Source organism: Seriola lalandi, unplaced genomic scaffold, assembly GCF_002814215.2.
Source record: "Seriola lalandi dorsalis isolate HSWRI2012SDOR001 ecotype SW California unplaced genomic scaffold, Sedor1 jcf7180002054694, whole genome shotgun sequence".
NCBI classification, from domain to species: Eukaryota; Metazoa; Chordata; class Actinopteri; order Carangiformes; family Carangidae; genus Seriola; species Seriola lalandi.
The window spans coordinates 590842-612178 of NW_019525247.1; the positions used below are offsets into that span (position 1 = coordinate 590842).

At 40.8% G+C, this 21337-nt stretch overlaps 2 protein-coding genes across 2 annotated transcripts in view; one reads left to right on the plus strand and one right to left on the minus strand.

Annotated features, from left to right (window-relative positions):
• rce1a (Ras converting CAAX endopeptidase 1a) overlaps window positions 1-1952 on the minus strand; it is a 13168-nt gene extending 11216 nt beyond the window's left edge. Inside the window, exon 1 of the mRNA XM_023423834.2 lies at window positions 1600-1952. Coding sequence (XP_023279602.1) covers window positions 1600-1769 — 170 coding nt within the window. The 5' untranslated portion in view covers window positions 1770-1952. The remainder of the gene's footprint in view (window positions 1-1599) is intronic.
• Window positions 1953-5391: 3439 nt separating this feature from the next.
• peli3 (pellino E3 ubiquitin protein ligase family member 3) overlaps window positions 5392-21337 on the plus strand; it is a 28021-nt gene continuing 12075 nt past the window's right edge. The window contains exons 1-2 of the mRNA XM_023423937.1: window positions 5392-5662; window positions 20806-21006. Coding sequence (XP_023279705.1) covers window positions 20834-21006 — 173 coding nt within the window. The 5' untranslated portion in view covers window positions 5392-5662; window positions 20806-20833. The remainder of the gene's footprint in view (window positions 5663-20805; window positions 21007-21337) is intronic.

A 21337-nucleotide genomic window follows, 5' to 3' on the forward strand; every position in this document is an offset into this window, starting at 1 on the left:
TATATATATATACACACACACACACACACACACACACACACACACACACACACACACACATATACAATTTATGTATTTGCTTTTGTTGAAATTTGCATCTGTACATGCAAAACACCTGGGGGACAGCAAGCTCAAATATTGGCAGTGGCAGCTCGGCTTGGACCAATATTGCAATATTACTGAATATTTCAATATTTCCCATCACATGCATTTTTTTCATAACAATGAAATCTTTTTGTGTGTGTGTGTGATACTTTTTTTTTTTTTGCAGTTTTGCAGTTTCCCCTGCTGCAGAGTTGGACCCTCATTTCACTGCTTATATTGTGCTTATAACAGAAAGTGCAAAAAAATATTTCAAATAAAATGTCAATCAAGTTCATCAAATCATTTGATGATTCATCACTCCATTTTTCAATTCACATTCATATCATTACTTCCATTGTTAATTTGTAAGCATTTTCACCACTACCATTTTTGTCAGTTAATTTCTGTTATTTCTACCCCTCATTGGTTGCCGGGCAACTGCTCCCAGCTAATAAATATTCCAGCAGATAACTATCTGTAAAACAACAGGCTGATGTTTTTCCACTCTCGTTTTTGGACAGTTTAAACTGGCCACAGCATGTTTCATATGGAGCTTTGGAGCATACAGTCACAGCCTGACTAACAGTTTCCCCATTTCCAGTGTCTTCAGCTAAGCTAACAAGCTACAGGTAGCTTCATATGTAGCCTAGAAACATCAATGTCACAACGCTCCACAAAAAGCAACTACGCCTTCACAAAAATGGAACAACTCCTTTAAGTTATTTCAAGATAAATTAAACTTCAGTCACATAAAATAAAGAGCTTCTGATTGGGTCACAGGAAATTGTTAAATTTTTATGAAATGTAAATAATATTCAGCCCATTGTGCTTAATATCCGAGGCTGAGGGCCTATATTTCATGAGGGTTCCCTTCAAAAGTTGGTTGTCTCAGTCACATTATATGATCATATGATCACTCCAAGCAGCAGGTGACAATGACAGTGTCAGCATTATTAGAAGTTCAGAGAAGTAGAGACAAAGCTCAGTCAGTCACACTGAGGTGCTGATGTGAGAAAGAGAAAGTGTATTACCTCTGCTGTCCTGACACCTTTAGGTTATACTGCTCTAACACAAATGCATATCAGTCAACAAAGCTGGGCTTAATTAACTGAAACCTGAGCCGGGTAGTTTTATTCCAGTGTGGATGCACTGCTTGGTCTGTGGTCAAAAAGTGAAGCTGTTATCGTCTCTGTGCCTGGTTACACAGGTTAGTCCGGACTCGGCTGCAGCCCCAGCTCGGAGTCTGGAGCGGCACGTTGCTCGGCCACAGAGCGGCGCTAATGTCTGTCACTACAGTGTGTGAGCACATGCTCAGAGGGAAGCTGTGCCGTTTATGACTTTTCTAACACAGTATTTGTGACTTAAAGTTAAAAGCCCGTTGAGTGCTGACTCACAAATGTATAGATAAGAACCTAATTCCTGTCAGAATGAACATAACTGAATCAGGTAGCGTTAGGAAAGTGTAATAAAACCATAATGTCCTCAGTATACTACAAACAGCTGTGTGTGGCTCACCTCGGCAGGTCACTCCTCCACACGTACAAACTGCCAACATAAGAACAAGCAAGCAGTAGACAGGACAGCACTGACAGCCAGCATAAACCATCTGGAGCTACGAAGTCGCCATTGCTGTGTTTCATCTCCTCTGTCAGAAGGTTTGGTAGGAAATCCTTCTCCTCCGCCATGACGACCGCCGGTTGAGACTATACCAAACAAGTACTGGGCACCGGGACGGCCGCTGGACCATCTAACCAGATAAAACACCCGCCAACATGAGCTGGGGAAGTGTCAATAATCTTCTTTCGAAACGTAAGCTAACGTAGCTAGCAGGAGTGCTAGCTTCTCCGGCGCTGTATTTCTACGTCATAAAAATGTTCCTTCTTCTTCTTCTTCTTCTTCGATGTTTCTGGTGGCGGTTGCCTTTACCGCCATCCTGTGACGCTCAGTTTGTCCTCTATTGTTTGGCTGCGGTCGAAAAGTCAAAATAAACCCCTTTCCTAAGCACTTAAACGTCATGATGTCAAGGAAAGATCTGAAGGAGAATTCATAATGACTAATAAGGAACCCGACTGCACATACACAAATCTTTTTTTTTTTAACTAACTTTAGTTATACGACATTGACGATAAATCCTCCATTCCTCACCATAAAAAAAGAAAACAGGATTGAAATGTTGAAATATGACAACATGAAAGAAAAATACAAATAGAGATAGTTGAGCCATTAAAATAATAATGAAATAGATAAAATAAATAAAAATTTCATTTTTAAATTCAGTTATAGTGCATTACACAATGGGAGGGGATTTGGTGAAATGAGATTTTGTATAGACTATAGTATTTTGTTATGATGATATTGTTAACTATGTTCTTCATGACGACTCCTAACTGTATAAAGAAATCTATATTTATGGATTTGGCTTCAGTCAATCAGACAAGGATTTCCATCAGTTCTGGATCGTGTCACAAAGTACATGACACAGACTGAAAGTAAATCCCATTACCTTTGTGTCAGAGGTGATGGGATTTGCATGGATTTTGACTAAGAAAATACCTTTGATGGCACTGCTGTGTCTGATGCCGCTGACCTTTACTCCGGAGCAGTGCACAAGTCACTAAAAATCATGCATCATTAAGAGCTCGTGGAGATGTGTGGACAGTCCTGATGTCTCCCCTCATGAGTTATTCTGCTGCAAACTGCCAAATGGAAACTAAGCTGGTAACAGTAATTTCAGTTACTTATGAATGCTTGTAACATTAGTACAAAAATGTTCACCATCAACTCTAAAATGCTGTTTTACCAAGACACTGGCTGCATTTGAATGAATTACAGATTCTCACCCTTTTGTGTGAATTTGGATCCTCCTGATCCTCCTTTGATTTCTGGGACTTCTTATACTCAGACAGGTGTGTTCCCTGAGAGAAAAATCTATATACTTCTTCCCATCTTTTCCCCAAGGCGATAGAGAGAGACGGGCGATAACTCTATGACACACTAGTATCTAGTGTTGTTATAACAGAGATACATATCTCACTTAAATATGTTTTTTGAGCTGACTGTACAGTGATACAACAGATAACAAACACTGTACGCCATTATCAGCTAGCTTCCAAAGCCAGTTTCAAATCTTCTTCAATCCAGCATGATGTGTCCATTTTGTAAATTATGATCCTATTTAAACGAAAAAAGACAATAAAGCAGAGAATAGTTTAGGGTGTGGCTACCTTGTGATTGTGAAGCCCCTACCCTGCACAGTGACCTGCCAGTCAGGACAGAGGATAGAGACCTTTGAGTTTTGTGTTTGTGTTTTCAGTTCATGAAAGTTGAACATTTTGTTTGCCTCCAAATGTCTTGTTGAATATTCGGTTTTACTAAAGGAGTTGGCTGCTCAAACTTTCCGATAAGTAGCTACATTTTGTTTTTAGCTTAGCATTTAGATTAGCATCCCTGTTAATATCACAATTAATATCAATTACAGCCTGCTAACCCAGCTAGCATTAGCTGCTACCTTAGTGGGCTGGTAACCTGTGTTAACCACAGACAGGCTGTTAACCATACTGGTGGCTAATAAGTCAAAGACTGACGAAAAGATAAATGGTTTATTGTTGGGAGCAGGTGGTGGTCATGACAAGAGCTTTAGCCATCGTTGCGTTTACAAGACAAGAGGTTCTAATACGTCCCCTGAGCAGATACATCTTCAGGGCAGATTGGAGGCTACAGGGAATCGCTAACAGAAAGTGATGAGACAGGCAGGGGCTAGCTGGTTAGCATGCTAACTTCAGTAGAAGGAAAGACGTGATAGTCCATATCCAACCTCAGTACCACCAGACTTTGGAGCAGTTTCTTTCCTCAGGCTGTGAGAAGGGTGAATTCATCCTCCGCACTTATTTTCATGACTTGATTATTTATTCATCCATTTATGTAACTTTTGTTGTGAAGCATAGAGGGACTACATCTGTAATTCCGTTACACAATCCTGTGTTGTATAATGATAATAAAAATGAATCTTGAATCGCGAATGTTCCTCATTGGATGAAGTGGAATCCCTCACTGTTCATCTAGTGCCATCATTATGTTACAGAGACCATTATTATCTTTAATGTGCATCTGCAATGAATGCAATTGTGTGTAGACAGAGAAGAAGACACAATTCACAATAATTAAAATAGGACTTGGCTCCATCATGTACATGCACATATTTAGCCATACAAGCTCATTTTCACCTAATAAACAACATTAAAAAAGACACACAAAAGCTCATAAGAACTGACAGATAGTGAGACTAAACTGTCAAATAATCAAAATATATGGGTCAATTAAAAAGAACACATGCTGTACAACGTCATATTTTAATGATTTGAGTGTGACCTGTTTAAATAGTAAGTATTCCGATTTACCTGATGACAATGCAGAAAGTTCAAGTAACATTTCTATTGTTTCTTCTTTCTTTCTATCAAACCAATTAATTAAATGGTCGCCCAAAAAACTTTGATTTCAAATGGAGCTAAATGGGGTCCAGGCCATCCCAGGCCTCACTGGGGAGCTGACATTTCATCCATCTTTACAGTCATTGGCTTAGACTGGATAAGTTCTTGAAGGCACCACATTCAGAGCCTGAATTTTATCAACATCAAATAAAAATCTCCAAGAAGTCCTCCGACCTGAACAAACATATAACCTGAAAAGGATGGTGATTTGAGTTAAAATAAGTACTTCCTCAACCTTACACAATCTTTGTTGTCATGGTTACCATATAAACAGCTACTTTCATATGGGAAACGATCACATTCTCCTGTGTCATATTTCTGTTTTGTTGACCCATCCATCCACCACAACCTCCTCCTGACGTGGACTTTGTCTCTCTTTATACAACATAACCGCACTTTTCCATTTGCTCCTGTCATCATTACTACGACCACTAGATGTCTCCTAGCAACAAAACGTAACTATGGGTCATAATAACCTGCTGCACAGACGACCTATGGGCTCGTTTTTCACAGGACAGTCTTTTTATGGTGTAACAAGATTGCCAGAGAGAGATAGAGAGAGAGAGGTACTGTTTTTGCAATTTGCAGTAATTATTTAAATCTATTTATTTAATTATTTTTTAATTAATCAATGATATTTCTTCTCCTCTCATTATTGGATATTGTATTATCCTGGACACAATGTTGTTCACCAGACACTCCTGTCAATAAAGCATAGTGAATTGAAAATGTATAAACTGAGAGGGGAGGTGTGGGTGAGGGAGAGAGAGAGAGAGAGAGAGCTAGAGAGAGAGGCGTGACATCGGGCTGTCTGCTCTTATAGTCGGGAGGAATGAACGTGTCTCAGTCTCCGGTGAAACGTGAACGGAGGAGAGGCGATGCTCCTGCTTCAGATGCCCTGCGCTCCCTCCTCTTCTTCTTCCTTTTCTTCTCCTTCTTCTTCTTCTTCTTCTACTCTCCTGTTCTCCGTCTTTACGCTTCCTAGGCCTTACGGGGACTGACGGTACCCGCGCACACGCTCACATCCAAGGGGGGAGGAATTACACGCAGACCCGAGCTGGTCCCGGACCTCCATCGGCAAACATCAGCGGGTACGGGCCTGTTTATCTGATCCGTCCCATCCCCTGTCTTTATGATAGCGGCTCCATCCACAGAGAGCAGATGGCAGGAGGCGGCAGCTGGCCTGTTGTCTGCTGTACTGCTCTTCTAGGGAGGTGGTGGAGGTGAAAGTCACTTTTTTATTTGTGGATGCTGACTTTATCACCTTGATTCAGGCTGACGTGAGTCTTTGTGAGGTAAATTGATTGGTAAGTGATGTGAATGGATTCAGCTCTTATTAGTGGCTCTGAGCCTTTTTTATTGTTTACCTCTATATCACTGCTGTGTGTGTGTGCGTGTGTGTGTGTGTGTGACAGGGAAATGTGTGTTTGTGCGTAAGGAGGGTGTGTGTGTGTGTGTGTGTGTGCTGATACCTTCCGTACATGCAGTGTGTGTGTTGACTGTGCGGTGGTTTCCCCTGTGTACAAACCCATCCCGCAGACACTGGTGTTTATTTACCGAAGACAGGAAAAGAATCATGCATGTTGTGTGGATGCTGATCTCTCCTCCTCCTCCTCCTCCCCCCTCCTCCTATTTAATGTGAAACCTGTTTACGGCCATATCCGATCACGTTACTACATCATCATGTCTTAACAGAGAGGAGGAGAAATACGTGTCCATCCACGCAGCGTGGCCCTGGGGAAAACGCAATCCGCTGCAATCCGCACAGACAGAGCAGGAATAATAAGAGGAGAAAGAGGCCATGTTTGAATCATCCTGGACACAGATATGAAGCATTTTCTGGCGCATTAACGTTTTCATGTCACATTTCCCAGCTTCTAGATGATTCCAGGAGGCTGACAGGAGGAAGAGGAGGAGGAGGAGGAGGAGGAGGGATAGTTGGAGAAAATGAGCTCAAAATGGCTCACAACAGAAAAAAGTAGTAGCAGTGCTGTGGTGTTATTCATGATCCAACAGTATAGTTGTTTGCTGAGTAATGAGTCATATTTGTAGCTTGCTGGGAAAATGACATGATTCTGGGCTTAAAGCATATAGACCCTTGGTGGTGGTGGTGTGTGTTGTGATCATGGCTGGTGCTGGTTGCAGATATGTGGAGCCAAAATATGTCAAACTAGATGACGGTCAGTGTCACCCACCTCTGCAATAATGGATAAGCGCTGACATCTGTCCATAAAGAAGCTCTTAATAGTAATCTTACTTTAAAGGCAGTTACAGATGTTGGATTTTAATCCTGTGGTACTTTTGTAAAAAAAAAAAAATGACACAATCTTCCTCTTACAAACAAAAAGTTACATTCATTCTCAATTAAATGCGCCCTTGTTGTATTCAATACACTCTGGGTTGTTGCTGCGCAGCTTAGATAGCACAATAAAACTTCTGGTTCCTCGGCCCACATCTGGCCAGATTCTGGTTGTTACCCTCTGGTGTTATCTCCGGTGTGTGTTCCAGAATCGCTCCAGATGTGGAAGTAGCTTCTGGCAATTGTGCTATATGGGCCAGATTTGGGCCGTGGAACCGGACGTATGCTAGGCCAGAACAAAACAAGCTTGTGGCCCAAGTATGGAAACAGCAAATATTGCTGTATGACCATTAGAGAATGTTGCTAATGTTAGCTAACGTTATCAGATCTTAAAATATCTGGGCTATATTGCTGTGTAACGTCTTTACTGGTTCAGTTCCCTGACTGTACTGGTGCTGCTGTTGCAGTGTGTTTTCAGCATAAAACTGTCAGGCTAACTTTAAACGAACCTTTTATCAACAAATACAGTTTATGTACAGTAAGTGTTTCCCATCAAAGCTTGTTTTATGTATTCCTGAAGTATTGCAAAAAAAACAGGACATTTTTCTGCCCTTGCTGGTGAGAGTTTGGTGCAACTGACCATATATGTACAAAAACACACACACACTCTCTCTCTCTCTCTCCATCTCTCTCTCTCATTCTGGTGTGACTACCACTATTAGCAGTGCTATTAGTGATGCAGTAACAGTATGTCACTGTCACTGAATATCAATAACTGTAGCAGAAGCCGTTGCACTGTCAGTATTTAAAGTATTTATAAGATCAATAGCATCAGCAATACAATAGTAGATGTAGTAGTAATATCACTGATTGTAGTTGTTTTAGCAGTAATGGTGCCAGCAATAGTAACAGTACCACCAATACTGGTAGTACCAGTAGGTTGGTGGTAGCAGTTGTAAAAATACTAATTGTTTAGTATTACTAGAACTTTAGTACCATTGACTGAAGTGATAGGACACACAGGAGTAGCATAATTGACCAATTATATTAGCCAAGCTAGCACAAATGCTAGCACCACTGTCACTAATTACCTATTCACAGTATAAGTGACATTGGCTAAGTTACTAAGCTACTTTAACATCACTTCATGTGTCTCGAAATTGTCTTTATTTACAGAACCAGGAGCATTAAGTACTTCAGATACAAATGAAGCAGAAAGTAGGAGATAATAATTACATAACTGCTAATATCTTTTGGTCATCATTGTAATACAGCTGTAAAAATCTTGCAACAGAGGAAACAGATACATAATAACTAACTGCCCAACATGTAGAGAATTTGGTTCTGAAACTGCAGTAAGTAAAAACCACAGCTTCAAACAAGAGATTTTATGTGTGTGTGTGTGTGTGTGTGTGTGTGTGTGTGTGTGTGTGTGTGTGTGTGTGTGTGTGTGTGTGTGTGTGTTTTTGTGTGGCAGCGAGATGAGGTAACACAGCAGCAGCCCACCTGTCAGGCTCTCACAGAGCCTGAGGTCAAACTGAGAGGAGGTGAGCCTGCAGAAACAGAAAAGGGAGATTTAAAACAACACAAAAATAGTTTGAGTTGCTGGTGAAATGTTGTGAAGTGGTTCTTTGAGCTCTGGTTTAAAACCCGTTTCAATATGAAGCCGATTCACTTCGAGGGTTGAAACTGAGGGAAAGGGAGTTTGTCAAGGGTAATACGTGTCGCTTGGGGATTGTGTAAGAGCAAAGCTGTCAACACAGAGGCTGGATTTACATGTGAATGAGGATACCATACTGATGCTGACCTTCTGTTTACTGGCCTTGTACTAAAGACCTGATATAAACCTGCTATTGACTTGCAGTCTACATAAAGACATCTGATCATAGGGCCTTTGCATTTACATCTCGCATTACTAAGAATTCTTATCTAAATTCTTCCTGCATCGTGATCGGACATCAGTATGCAAATTAGGTAGGCAAACTTGTTAGCATCCATGGTGTGCGACAGGTCAAGTGAGGCAAAATGTGATACTGTTACTGTTAACATTCAAAGCAACAGTAAAATGAATCCGGCCCATACTTGGGCCACATGTTGTTTTCTTCTGGCCCAGAATACGCCTGGTTCCACGGCCCAAATCTGGCCCATATTCAGCATTATTGTCAGATGCTACTTCCACATCTGGGCCAATTCTGGCACACACACAGAAAATCTTCTGGCTGTCAGTCAATACTGGAGGATAACAGCCAGACGTTGCCCAGATGTGGAAGTATATGGGCCAGACTCGGGCCGAGGACACAGGCATATGTTGGGCCATAAGTTTAATTTTGCTGTCTAAGGGTCACGTGAGGTGATGTTACAGTACACTAAGTTAAAATTACTTATACTGTAAGATAATCAGTACCGGTGGAGAATCTTGCTAGCTGGTCAGGTGATCCTCATCTTGCAAATTATAGTGGCCCCTTCAAGAAGCAGTGCTGCTGTAGGAGCTCTACTTATATTTACTTTGCAAACAATGTCCTCATCTGTAGCTTTTTGACAGACAGTTGGAGGTAGCAGATAGAGGCGGAGTTAGGTGACCTTTCAACTTGCTGGGTGGACTATTCTTAGAAACACAAGCAGTCAGACGATCAGACAGGTTGTAAACAAACCCCAAGGTTAGCCAAACTTATTTGGAAAAAAAAAAAAACGATGACAAACAGTAAAGTTATTACCCAGAGTTCCCATTGTCAGAATCCAACACAGTTTACAAACCAACTTCCTGCTTCAAATTTTACCTCCTGCAGTTAGTGATTGTTAGCAGCAGAACCCAAGTTGTAATTTACTGGAAATATCCTTTAATTTAGGTCATTAAGGTTATGATTTACGATTTTGTTTTGGTTTTTTGGCTGCCAGCAGCACTGTTAAATCCAAACCTTTTACCTCAGCTCACTTTCATTTCATTTGTGGAGGTGACATCAGCCGGTGTATTTTTACCCATGATCTTTATTTTCTGGAACCGCACGGTTCAAAAATGCTGACTTATTTCCAGTTATCACAATCACCAAGTGTGGTGCTCTGTGAGGCAGCTCAGAAGCTGTTGTCACACTTGATGTTGCATAGCAACAAGCATGATGTAACCATATGGTGTAACACTGAGCCCGAAGCTGAGATCTCAGCACCAAATAATTGTCGGGTCATTAGATGTCACTTAGACATCTCATCCTTCATCCTTTGAGCTACAGGACCACAAATATCTTACTGATTGTCCCTTCATTGATATTAAATATCATCATAAAGTCTCAGCATCACTCCAGAAACCCTGATGGTGACCTTCAGGAGGCCATGATGGCGGCTCATTAGTTTGGGTGGTATGTTGGCTTCTCTCTCAGCTGTCTGAAGGGCAGTGACTTGTGCTTAATGTTGAGAGGAGAGAACAAAGGTGAGAGTCTCAAACATTTCCTTTCACCTTCGTCTCCACTGAGGCTGTGAGGCTGGTCTACAAACAAAGTCACGTGACCTGGCCTCCCGGGACTGTTCAGATTAGACCTGATGAGTGCTACAGGTGCAGTCTCTCTCTCTCTCTCTCTCTCTCTCTGTCTGAGCATTTCCATTCTTGCTCTTTTCCCTCATTTCGTATGGGCTTATTGCGTCTCAGACAGCAGGGATATTTAGGAGCAGACAGGACTGCAGGACACATACTCCATCACAGCACTGCAGCAGACACGCACACACACACTCACACTAATATATCACAGTTGCTAGCTACATAATACTGGATGGGTTTCTTATCATGGAGAGAAACTTCTAGATGATGTAAGGTTTGCACTGAACATACAGATTAAGGATGCAGGTAATACAGTAAGGCAGCTTACTAGCATGCTGCAGACTGTATACAATCATAGCATTAATAATATTTTTTTGTCCATTTGACATATACCTTCAAAAACTAATCCAGTCTGTGTTTAGTGCTAATTATTAGCATGCTAACAACACTAAAAGATGGTGAACCATAGACTGTATGTAAGATGGGCATAGCCTCTGTGATGTCACCCACAGGTTTCTGAAGAGCGGCGTTGAAGCTCAGAGTGCGCTGCTCTACCGTAGGCATCTTGGCAGTGTCTGACTCCGCCCCTAACTCCCAGCTAATCCAAAAATGGGCAAAGAGGAGGGGCACGTGTGGAGTGTAACGTTGCTGCTTTGTGGCAAGCATATGCTCACCCACCTGTCACTCAAAGAGGCTGCACCCTCAATTATACATAACTTTAAGCCATATAAAAATGTAAACAGGTGAGTTATCATTAGTGTAATTTTAGCTTTTAGCTTCGCCTCACAGAGCTTTTTGATTACAGTGCTGGACTTTGCTGATGATGATCCTGGTAACGTTACCTAGCTTTACATAGCTACTGTGCGATGTCTGAAATTATTATACACATTTTTGTATTGTTTGTTTCATTTTTTTGAGTATATATTAAAGTCTAAGAGGAATGCCTCCTCTCCTTGTTGTCCTCTCTTTGATGATTCTGGTTACGTTAGACTGTTGTGGGTCCTAAAGTGACAGTAGGCAAATTTCATTTGTTTGTACTATGTAACATTTCCATCTTTGTTATTTCTCTCAGAAACACGGCTGTTAGTTTCAGTAACTATAAAGAGGTATATGTCTGATCAGACTGTAGAACCTCTGGTTTAGACAATAGTAGGACCTGATGTTATATTATGGTCGTGTTGTATTAATATAATTATGAATGCCACTAGAGTTGATGTCATACAGTGTCGTATCATCTTGAATGTGTATTAATATTCAGAGATGTTTGTGAAGGGAGTGACACATCTCCATTATCATGATCCATCAACAACATTATGAACATCAATAACCATCATTTCAGTGCACATCTATATAAAAGTTAAGACTTCTTATCAAATCATCATCATCGTAGAAACTTTTGTCATTCAGCAGCACGATGCAGAGCGTACCGATTGTTACCTAAACCTCTCAATCTAATTATTACCGTGGCAGATTCTCATTACAGATGTATTGTGGTGGCCAGTGTATTTAGGGTCAAAGTTAAGAAGACTGTGGAAGATCAGGACTGTGTTCGCTCAGCCATGGTGCTGTGCTGCAGCCGATATCTGTCATGGAAATAATGTTTTTTCTCTGCACAATGTCAAACTTGTACATTTGGTGTGAAAGTTAAGATCACATCAGCATCGTAGTCAGCGACATATCCATCCCACCAACTTCACTTCCAGTCGACACAGAAGCTGTGATAGTTGTTAACAGCGGCTGACATAACAAGTGTAACAAGTTATAACAAGTGAAGAATAATATCAATTTAAAGGATTTTTACAACAAAATATTAGGACATTGAGGAAATTCTGTGGATTTGCAGTTTCGAAAGATATTTATTAGTCAGGGAGGGTCTATATAATACTGTATGGAAGTGTAATACAGGCACACTCCTACAGTTATTTTACAACAAAATGGACAGATATATTGATCTCATCCACACCTAGCAATATTTCATATCCCTGTGTTTCATAAATACAGCAAGGCAACCCAAGCTAGCTACAGTCCCCAGTCTTAGTCCTACCAAGCTCTGACTGGTCAACACCATACATTTTTAAAATAAACTTAATAATAATAAACTAAACACCTTTCATACAAAAATGCAGCTAAAAAGGCTTTACAACAAAGAAATTACATACACCAATAGAAAAGAACATAGAAACATGTTAAAAACAAAATATAAAATGAGATGTGGGTGAGACAGAGGCCTAGAACTAGGTTACATTCACCTGAAAATATCAGTTGAGAACATCCCAGGTGATATAAAGAAAAGCAAAAATAAAAAAAAAAATGAATGAAACCAAATGTGAGCAGAAAAATGGAAAGAGTGGAGGCTGGATCTGGCAGTGGGGGAGGGTAAGATGAAAGTTCATAACACTAGCCTGTAGGATTTGTACAATATGAAGTGTTACATAACGTGGAGCAGACGTGCTCTCTGGCTCTCTGATGCTCTCAAATATGAAAACATACACAAGCAAATGTACAGTTACATGTCTGATTAAAGACACGGCTCCATGTCAGATCCAGTGACCAAGAACAGATGCAGAGACGGTGGAAAATCTGTATTGAAACAGGTTGAAAAGGACAAATAGTGTTTTGTCATGAGGCCATAATTCACTGCAGAGTTCATTTGTCAGCTGTAGTATATTTAGCTCTCTGTTCATTTGTTTCTGCAAGAGACAAATTTGACTCTTTCTCTCCCTCTCTCTCTCTCTCTCTCCCACACACTCCACACTCACTCGCCCTTCCCCTGGAGTGGGTGGTGAGAGAGTGAAGGAGAGGGAAGCCATAAAAAGAAAAGAGGACCACAACCGTCCAAGAAAAACAGGATGGAGAGGGAACTGAGCTGCAATATCAAAACCATTGATAGTATCTGTTCAGTTTTACAGACATAACATTTGACTGGTTGTTTTAAAGTCAAGCTAAATGATCATATTCAAACATGTGTTACAGATGTTTCATTTCCTTCTGATTCGCCAAACCCATAAAATGTCAAAATAAAGTTCAAATCCCAAAGTGGCATCAGTTTGTTTAAGCAACAGTCCAAAACCCAAATGCATTAAATTTACACTTAGAAAAGCAGCAAATCATCAAACTGGAAAAGCTGGAACCAGTGAATCTATTTTTACTTAAATGATCTTTTTCCATATGTTGTTGTTTCCAGCCTGAGTTATTCCATTATGTGAGGCTTTATGCAGTTTGAAATCATTTGGCCTGTACTATAAGGGAGAATAGGGATGGTTGCAACACTTGCATTTCTCTCAGTTACTAAAAGACCAACTAAACGTATATATTAAACTTCCATCTGTCTGCTAATGACCTATACCATGTAAAGATGGTTACATATGACAGATCATTCACTACATATTTATTTGAATGGAAAAATTCAGACATTACAACTGAAACCAACCCTGCGGACAGTTGCAACACGGTCAGGGACAGTTGCAGAATTTCATGTATTAAAAATACATTAAATTTCACTAAATAACATTTGATTTTAATCTCAAAACGTAAAGTATTCTGAAAATTTACAATCATATAATATACAGTAACATTATAGTATTATTTAAAATGTTGAAAAACACTGTTGTGTGGTCTGTTGTGATTTGTGCTGCTGAGCCACGGGAAAATTACAATACCTTGTTGCAACCATCTCCACCCTGTCAGCCATGACAGAACATCATGTGCTAGCTAGACACACTGACCTTGACACATGCTACCCATGTGACTTAGAAGTCGACAAAACAACGATTCAAACTCAGTAAGTTTCAATTCATTCAAAAAGCTCAGGTTTCCAAGTTTTCAGTAAATGCAGCAGCAGATGTTGAATGTGTCTTCTGTCTTCCTGGTGGAAGGGAGGCTCTAACTGAGTGTCGTCACTGTAGCATGTTTCTGATTGGAGAAATAAGACTTCTTGCTCCCCAGTCTCCCCTAACCTCCCCACTGGTTTTCAACACAAAACAAAAATGGATAGAGGAGCTGTCATATTAGCTCTGTCACACCACCCTGTTTTATTTTAACCTTGTTCCGCTGGAGAAAAGCTTCTCATGAATCATAACGATTAACCTCCTCATCATTTATGTCACTTGCTAGCCTAGTTGCTAACCAGACAATTTATTGTCTGACAGCTTATTGTCTGGTTATTGACCAGGCTAACAGGATTTCTGACTGGTACTTAGCAAGCCTGGCAGGCGAGCTATTGCTAGCTAGCAACAACATTAGCTAGCATCCCAGCAACAGTAGCTCACCAACTAGACTCACAGGTCATCAGATGCTATATCTTAGCATGTGAAAAAGGTTTCCGTGGTAACACTTGACCAAGTGGCTTGGAAATAAAGTTGTGTAGTGTGATGCTGTGATTTCTTGTGTAGTGTTGTGTATTTTAATCCCATGTGAAGTCTAGTGTTTATTACACATTGGGCTATCAAAGCACAGTTTGTCCAACATATTGAAGCTACAGAGTTGTGCAGGCACCATTTGTAATGTTAAGAAAGGATAGTTTGGGTAATAATTTTACTGTTCATCTTTGTTTTGTTTTATACGTTTAATTATCCTGTGGCTTTGTTTACGTGTCTGATCATGTGACTGCTCATGTTTCCTGTCCCATCCAACCTCCTCTTGCAGACATCGCTGCATTCCCGGATCTCAGCAGTTAATGAAAATGTACAGTTTATTACATGTCAGGTTTTACTGTCATAGCTCTCACCATCTTGATGACACAGTACTCACCAGAATAATGAATTAATTGATTTTTTTTCATAACTACAATCAGGCTTGAGCAATATATTTAATACCTCGTTACAGGCCAGTCGAAATATCATGATATACGATATTATTGTGTGGGAGTAATATATTATTGTATTGTATGTTTCAGGTATAAGTGAAGCTGCCACTAAACAGCAGTTTTATTTATCACATACCAAGGTTAGATGTACAGTAAGCAAAGTAGTGAGATGAGGGTCGGACTCAGCAGCAGAGCAGACCGTGCAAAAACATGTTATATTATGAGAAATATTAAATATGGCAGGAAATATTGTGATATTATTGAATATCAGCCCAAGTCTACCTACAACTGGTAAAACATGAATTGAGGGTTATAGAGCCAGTAATGAACTGAGTTCATTAATGACAATAAGGTTTACCCTATAAGATAGACTGACACATAATGACAGTAAGACCAAATTAGATGTGTATTGGTTGTTGTGATGAATCAATGATGATGCAATGTGTGTGTTGTGTTGTACAGGGTTTTGTAGCGTTGCCTTACATTGCACTCTTAATGCATTACGACAACAATGATGTGTTTTCTAGTAGAGACACGTCTTTGTGATGTGGAGCTCTGGTGTAACACTGTGGTACAGTGTGTTATGCTGCGTGGTTCTGGTTGGCTGGTTTTGTGGGGTTTACAGGGCGGTGTTATTTGCAGTGTGTTGTGCTGTGTAACACTGTGTGTGTGTGTGTGTGTGTGTGTGTTTCTGTGTGTGTGTGTTCAGTCGTTCCTACCACAGACCCTACAGCCACTCCACCATGCTCCTATGGACTGAATTCTCTTCATTTATTTCTTTCTATTATCCTCTGCTTCCTTTGTCTTCCTTTGTCAGACAGCTTTTCTTTGTTTCACTCCTCCCTCTTTCTCTCCCCCTCTATCTCTCTCCCTCCCTCTCTCTCTCTATCTCTCTCCACCCCCAGGATGTGGCTGTGGGTTGATTAGAAAATGCGTGGCACAGAACAGGCAATCCATCACCCTGCCAAAGCCCGCCACTTCCGCACATGCGCCTGCTGACACATACTCCCAAACACACACACACACACACTCACACACACACACACACCCTCCACCTTGCTCTCCTCTTCCTCCTTTCCCTCCTCTCCTCCTCATCCTCACAGATACGTTAAAGGTTTAGTGTTTTGTTTTTTTTCTTCCAGCAGCGTCTGACATCTGCCCCTCCTTTCATTTCCTTCACCTCTCCTCGCCCTTCAAACCCTCTCCTCCTCCTCCTCCTCCTCCTCCTCTGACTCCCACCTCCCGTCCCTCTTCCTCCTCCTCATCTGCATTCACTCGTTCACCCCTGGCAGCCATGGCTCTTTTGTTTTTATGGATTATCCTCGTGGTAATTTTCTCACTTCGATTATTTACAGTGGAGAGTCGGAGAAAAGAGGAGCGAGTCCACATTTACAATAAAATATTTATTAAGCTCTCCCGTGTTCTGACAGGAGGATGATCATCTCTGCTGTTGTGCTGTGGTCGTAGCTTTTCAACAACAAATCATCTTTATATTAAAAACCACTAAGCGACCTCGACCACTGGACTGAAGCCTTACATCCTCTATCGCCTGTGAAGCAGAAGTACAGTGGAAATCTGTACAGGTGTAAAATACTTATTACTTACTCAGAGCTGCTTCTTTTATACCTGTACAGATTGTTTGTGTAACATTTACACAACATTTAACATTTTCTTATTTGAGTTGGGACAATCAGTGCAGGCCCCCACACCTGTGATTGTGAGGAGTTGCTGATTTCGGGAGTAAAAGTTTTCTTTTGATTATATTATCAAAGTTTGTCTACACAGAAGCATGAGAGTCTTATGGATCATTTAAAAGCACAGTCTGTAATGGCGTTGGGTGATGTCATGAAATAGCATGGTACTCCATAGAGTTTCTGTCCTCCGTAGAGGACAAGCTGGGAAGAGCTCAGGGAAGAGCTGGAGCTGGAGCTGAGATTGATGCTAACCTTTGTTCTGATTGTTTTTCTGATAACTTATGAAGCAGACGTTCAGCAGGTTTTTACCAGCAGCTGAATTATCCACAGAGGTGTCCTCCTCTCCATAACAAACACACCAGGGGATTAAAACCAGTAGAAACTCTGAAGAAAGCAGTTTGACTTAAAAACTTAAAGATTCACTGACGCTCTTCAGTGACACAGGACAGGACGTCTCCAGTAGCTGGAGCTGAGCTGTCTAACATTTCCTCAGCTTGTTTCTCTGATAACTTCAGATCCAGACGTCCGACGACTAAAATCCTTCATCTGGTTCAAATATAGAGCTGAAAACCACCAAGGTGTAAAAAGTGTATGTGGCTTAAAACTAGATAAAAATGTTGAACTTCTGTCAGACAAACACACTGACACATGATCATAGAGGATATGATCTCTGGCTTGAGAATTGATGGAAACATTCAGGAAAATGTAAGAACACAACTCACCAACATATAGAACATAGGTCCAGTTGTTTTTAGACATTGTAATAACATTAAGGGAGCCTGACTGTTTTTTTTACTGAGTAAAGGTCCTAATAAGACCCATCCCATCAGAATTTCTTAGAGAAGCACTAATCTGATGCAACAGATTGATATTGGGGCCAATGACAACCTTGTTTAGTGGATCAGATTCAGGTGTGTTACTGATCCTCATTGAATACTGTTTCTTCATCAACGCTCATGTTACCACACCATCATGTAGTATACAGGCTTTAACTGGTATTGAAAAGGGAAGAGATAATGGAAGAAAAAAATCAGATAGTTGAATCCCTAATTTTTCCAACACAGACAAAAGAGGAGACAAAGACATCACAACGTTCTCTCTCCATCTCTCATTTCCTTCCTCTTCCTCTTATCCTCCTCGCTCTCATCCCGGCTGCTTCAGTCCATGTGGCCTCCCATGAATCCACTCTGCATCACTACCACGCTCAATATCCAGCCAGGGCAACAGAGAGCTCTGGTAATGAAATGGCCACTGGCTGCCTGAATCTGCCTACTGTCATCCATCATTTGATTATGACGAGGTCTTCTTCTCATCGTGCCTCTTTAGAATTCGATCACGTCTAATGATGACAGTTCACTTATGGGTGGTGTAGTCTATATGGGTTTGTTTTCTGTGGATGCTGACACAGAAGATTCAAACAGGAAGGAAGAGGAGCGAGTCCAAACTGGGGACAGTGTTTTGAGTATTATTATGTTTACGCTCCCAGAATGATTATCTAATCTGCTCAAAGGGAGAACAAAGCTTGCAGGGCTTTGTCATGCTTTTGCACCGCTAGCTTTCCACTGTGTGGGTGGTCTCGCCCACTTTTGATTAATAATAGGCTTGAGCATTAAGAACTGGTTTAGAACCTGAGTGCAGAGACAGGGACTGAGCTTTGTTTGACTTGTGTAAAATGAATGTCAAAATATCCACACAGTGACTCAGTGGTAGAAGTGATCCCACTCTTCTTTTTAGCATAATATTCACATTGTGCTAAAAAGCATATTGAGATAGTCTGCTCTGTTGCCAGTTTCTTTAACGCTTGTCACTGGGCATTTTATTGGTGTATTGTGGATTTCTAAGATTGTATGTGTTTTAATGCCAGGCCCTCAGTTTAATTTGACAGTTTGCAATCTAAAGCTTTGAAATGCTCTTGTAGAAATAAGAGGCAGTGATACTGAACCTGCTCCACCTCTGGGTTTTGGTGGCTGCACGCCTCCTGGGTTTTGTTAAGAATCTCCGATGTGGCAGTTTGTCAATGATGGTTATCTGTTTGTTAACTGTAAGAGCCTCTGAAGAGGACATGCCCCCTCGTTCTCACTGCTCCTCCTTCCTGGGCTCCATATCACTCGCCAGCAGTCATGAAGTGTAATTCATCACCACGGGTAAAATGGCGCAGCACATCGCATCACGAGTATTAGCAGGGTTCAGAGATGCAGGTATCAGTTTATCTGCTGTTGTGCAAACAGCTTGATCACTTGTGCCCATCCAATCCTATTAGGATGGGCTGGCTGCTCTGTAAAGGCCCCGGGTCAGCAAACAGAAAGTACTTCAGCTGCATAAAGAGGATGACAATTACCAGAAGAGCCAACGTCACAAAGACTGAAGCTAGCCACCCGTTCTGTGCTGCAGGAAGAACACAATTTGATTTTATGGCTGCTGGAGTTGGATGCAAACATGGATGTGAAGCTGAAGGCTATAGATAATGACGTCAGCAGCATTTGACCCAGATCGCAACTTTGGAACAATGACCCCCATCATTGTGACCTTCCTGCACCCAAATGACAATGACAAGTTAGCAAAACAACAAAATGAAACCGGTAGTTGTGAGGATAAACATGTTTTGCCAATTTCCCTTTATTTGTTGTATAGTTTTGATATTTTCAAAGATACAGTGTGAACTGTGTCTTTTTTGCAGTTCACTAAGACCAACAGAGGTCAGATCTGTCAGCCATTAAACAGTCCATGATTTGTTCTAGCATCATTTACTGACAGTTAATGCTAACAGTGGCAGCTAGCGTAAAGATACCTCAAGGCTTCAAAATTCGGTGATATAATTATGACGTAATGTTTCCACAGTCTATGGTTGTAGTTAATAATGGTGCATATAACAGTACTTAAAAGCTTTATATGTGAAGGATTGGGTATTGAAAATGAAAATATGTACATAACATATATGTAGACATATGTTTATAGTAGGGTCCAATGATATCCAAAATGTTATATTGCGATACAGTCACGCCCAAGTATCATGATACACGATATATTGTTGTATTTTATGTTTCAGTTGTTTTCTTAAATCATACATATTTATATCATTGTATTTTATGCTTCAGCTATAAGTGATGCTGCCACTAAACAGCAAAGTTTTATTTGTCACATGCGAAGGTACAATGTACAGTAAGCAAAGCAGTGAAATGAGGGTCAGTGCAAACCTGAACTGAATAAATAAATTAATAATTTTGATATTATGAAAAATGTTGCATGTGGCAGGAAATATTGCAATACTCAATATTATTGATCACATGCCAGAGCCTAATTATAATACTGTTATGGAAGGTTTCCCCATGTTTGATACATGATTTTCTACTTTCAATCTAACATTGAAAACTATATAACCAAAAATATATCATCTAAGGATTGGGTAATTATGGATAATTGGCTTATTGTTTTCACCCTTAATCACGTGACCACTTAACTGTTTTTGCAGTCTGTTTATTTGCCCCAAATTGGCCAATGTATAAAACGTGAAGACATTAGCTATAGCTAGCTAGCATTACACACACTGACCATGTGTGGACTCAGTCTGATCTCCAGTTGATGCTGTTATATTTTCTTTCCTCTCATCTCTATATGTTTATGAAGTAGTTATAAAACCATGCAAATTTTGATACTGTAAACTCCATGTGATTATGGATCCTAACAAAGCATAGGATTATTAGCCTCCCGCATAGTGTTTGCTAAGTGTTAGGAGGGAGCACTTTTATTTACAGAGGACGTGACCACATACCAAAAAGTTTATGTACTTCTTTCAACTATTATCTTGTGTTTTATTTCATGTTATTCCATTGCATTGAAGAAAAATTTCTTCATTGGTAACACAAGATTTTCTGTCTGTCTCTTTCTCTGAACATCCATCCTCCCCTCCCCAGAAGCGAGCCCCAGTTGTGGCCGGTGGGCATGGTTTTGGAGGGTAGCTCAGAGGCGCTGTGTCCCCCCCCATCTCTGGAGCTGCGCCCATCCTGCAACAAGAGCCAGTCCTCACCTCCTCTGAGCACAAGCTCACAACCCCACGACGGAGTCTTCCCTGAGGACAAGGAGCCCGTCAAGTACGGCGAGCTCATCGTCTTAGGGTGAGATACTGAAGTGTGTCTTTTGCAGGACATTGTCTTCATACTGTGCGTCTGCATGTGTGCTTGTGTGAGGTGTAAGGCTTCACTCGTTCACTCGGTTCCTAGTCTTTGAGATCCGATTCAAGCCGGGCCTAAATTATACTCAGTCTGACAGGGTAGGGTTGTATTTCTCTGGGTCACAGGTCTATGATTGTGTCCTTGGGTTCCCCTCGGAGTGGGTCTCTTTTGGCTTAAATTCAGTGAAGAACTAGATTCATAAGAGCTTGCAATCTCTCAAGTGCTGTATTCTCACTAATTTTAGCATCCTAATTGAGCTACTCCTTTATGTATC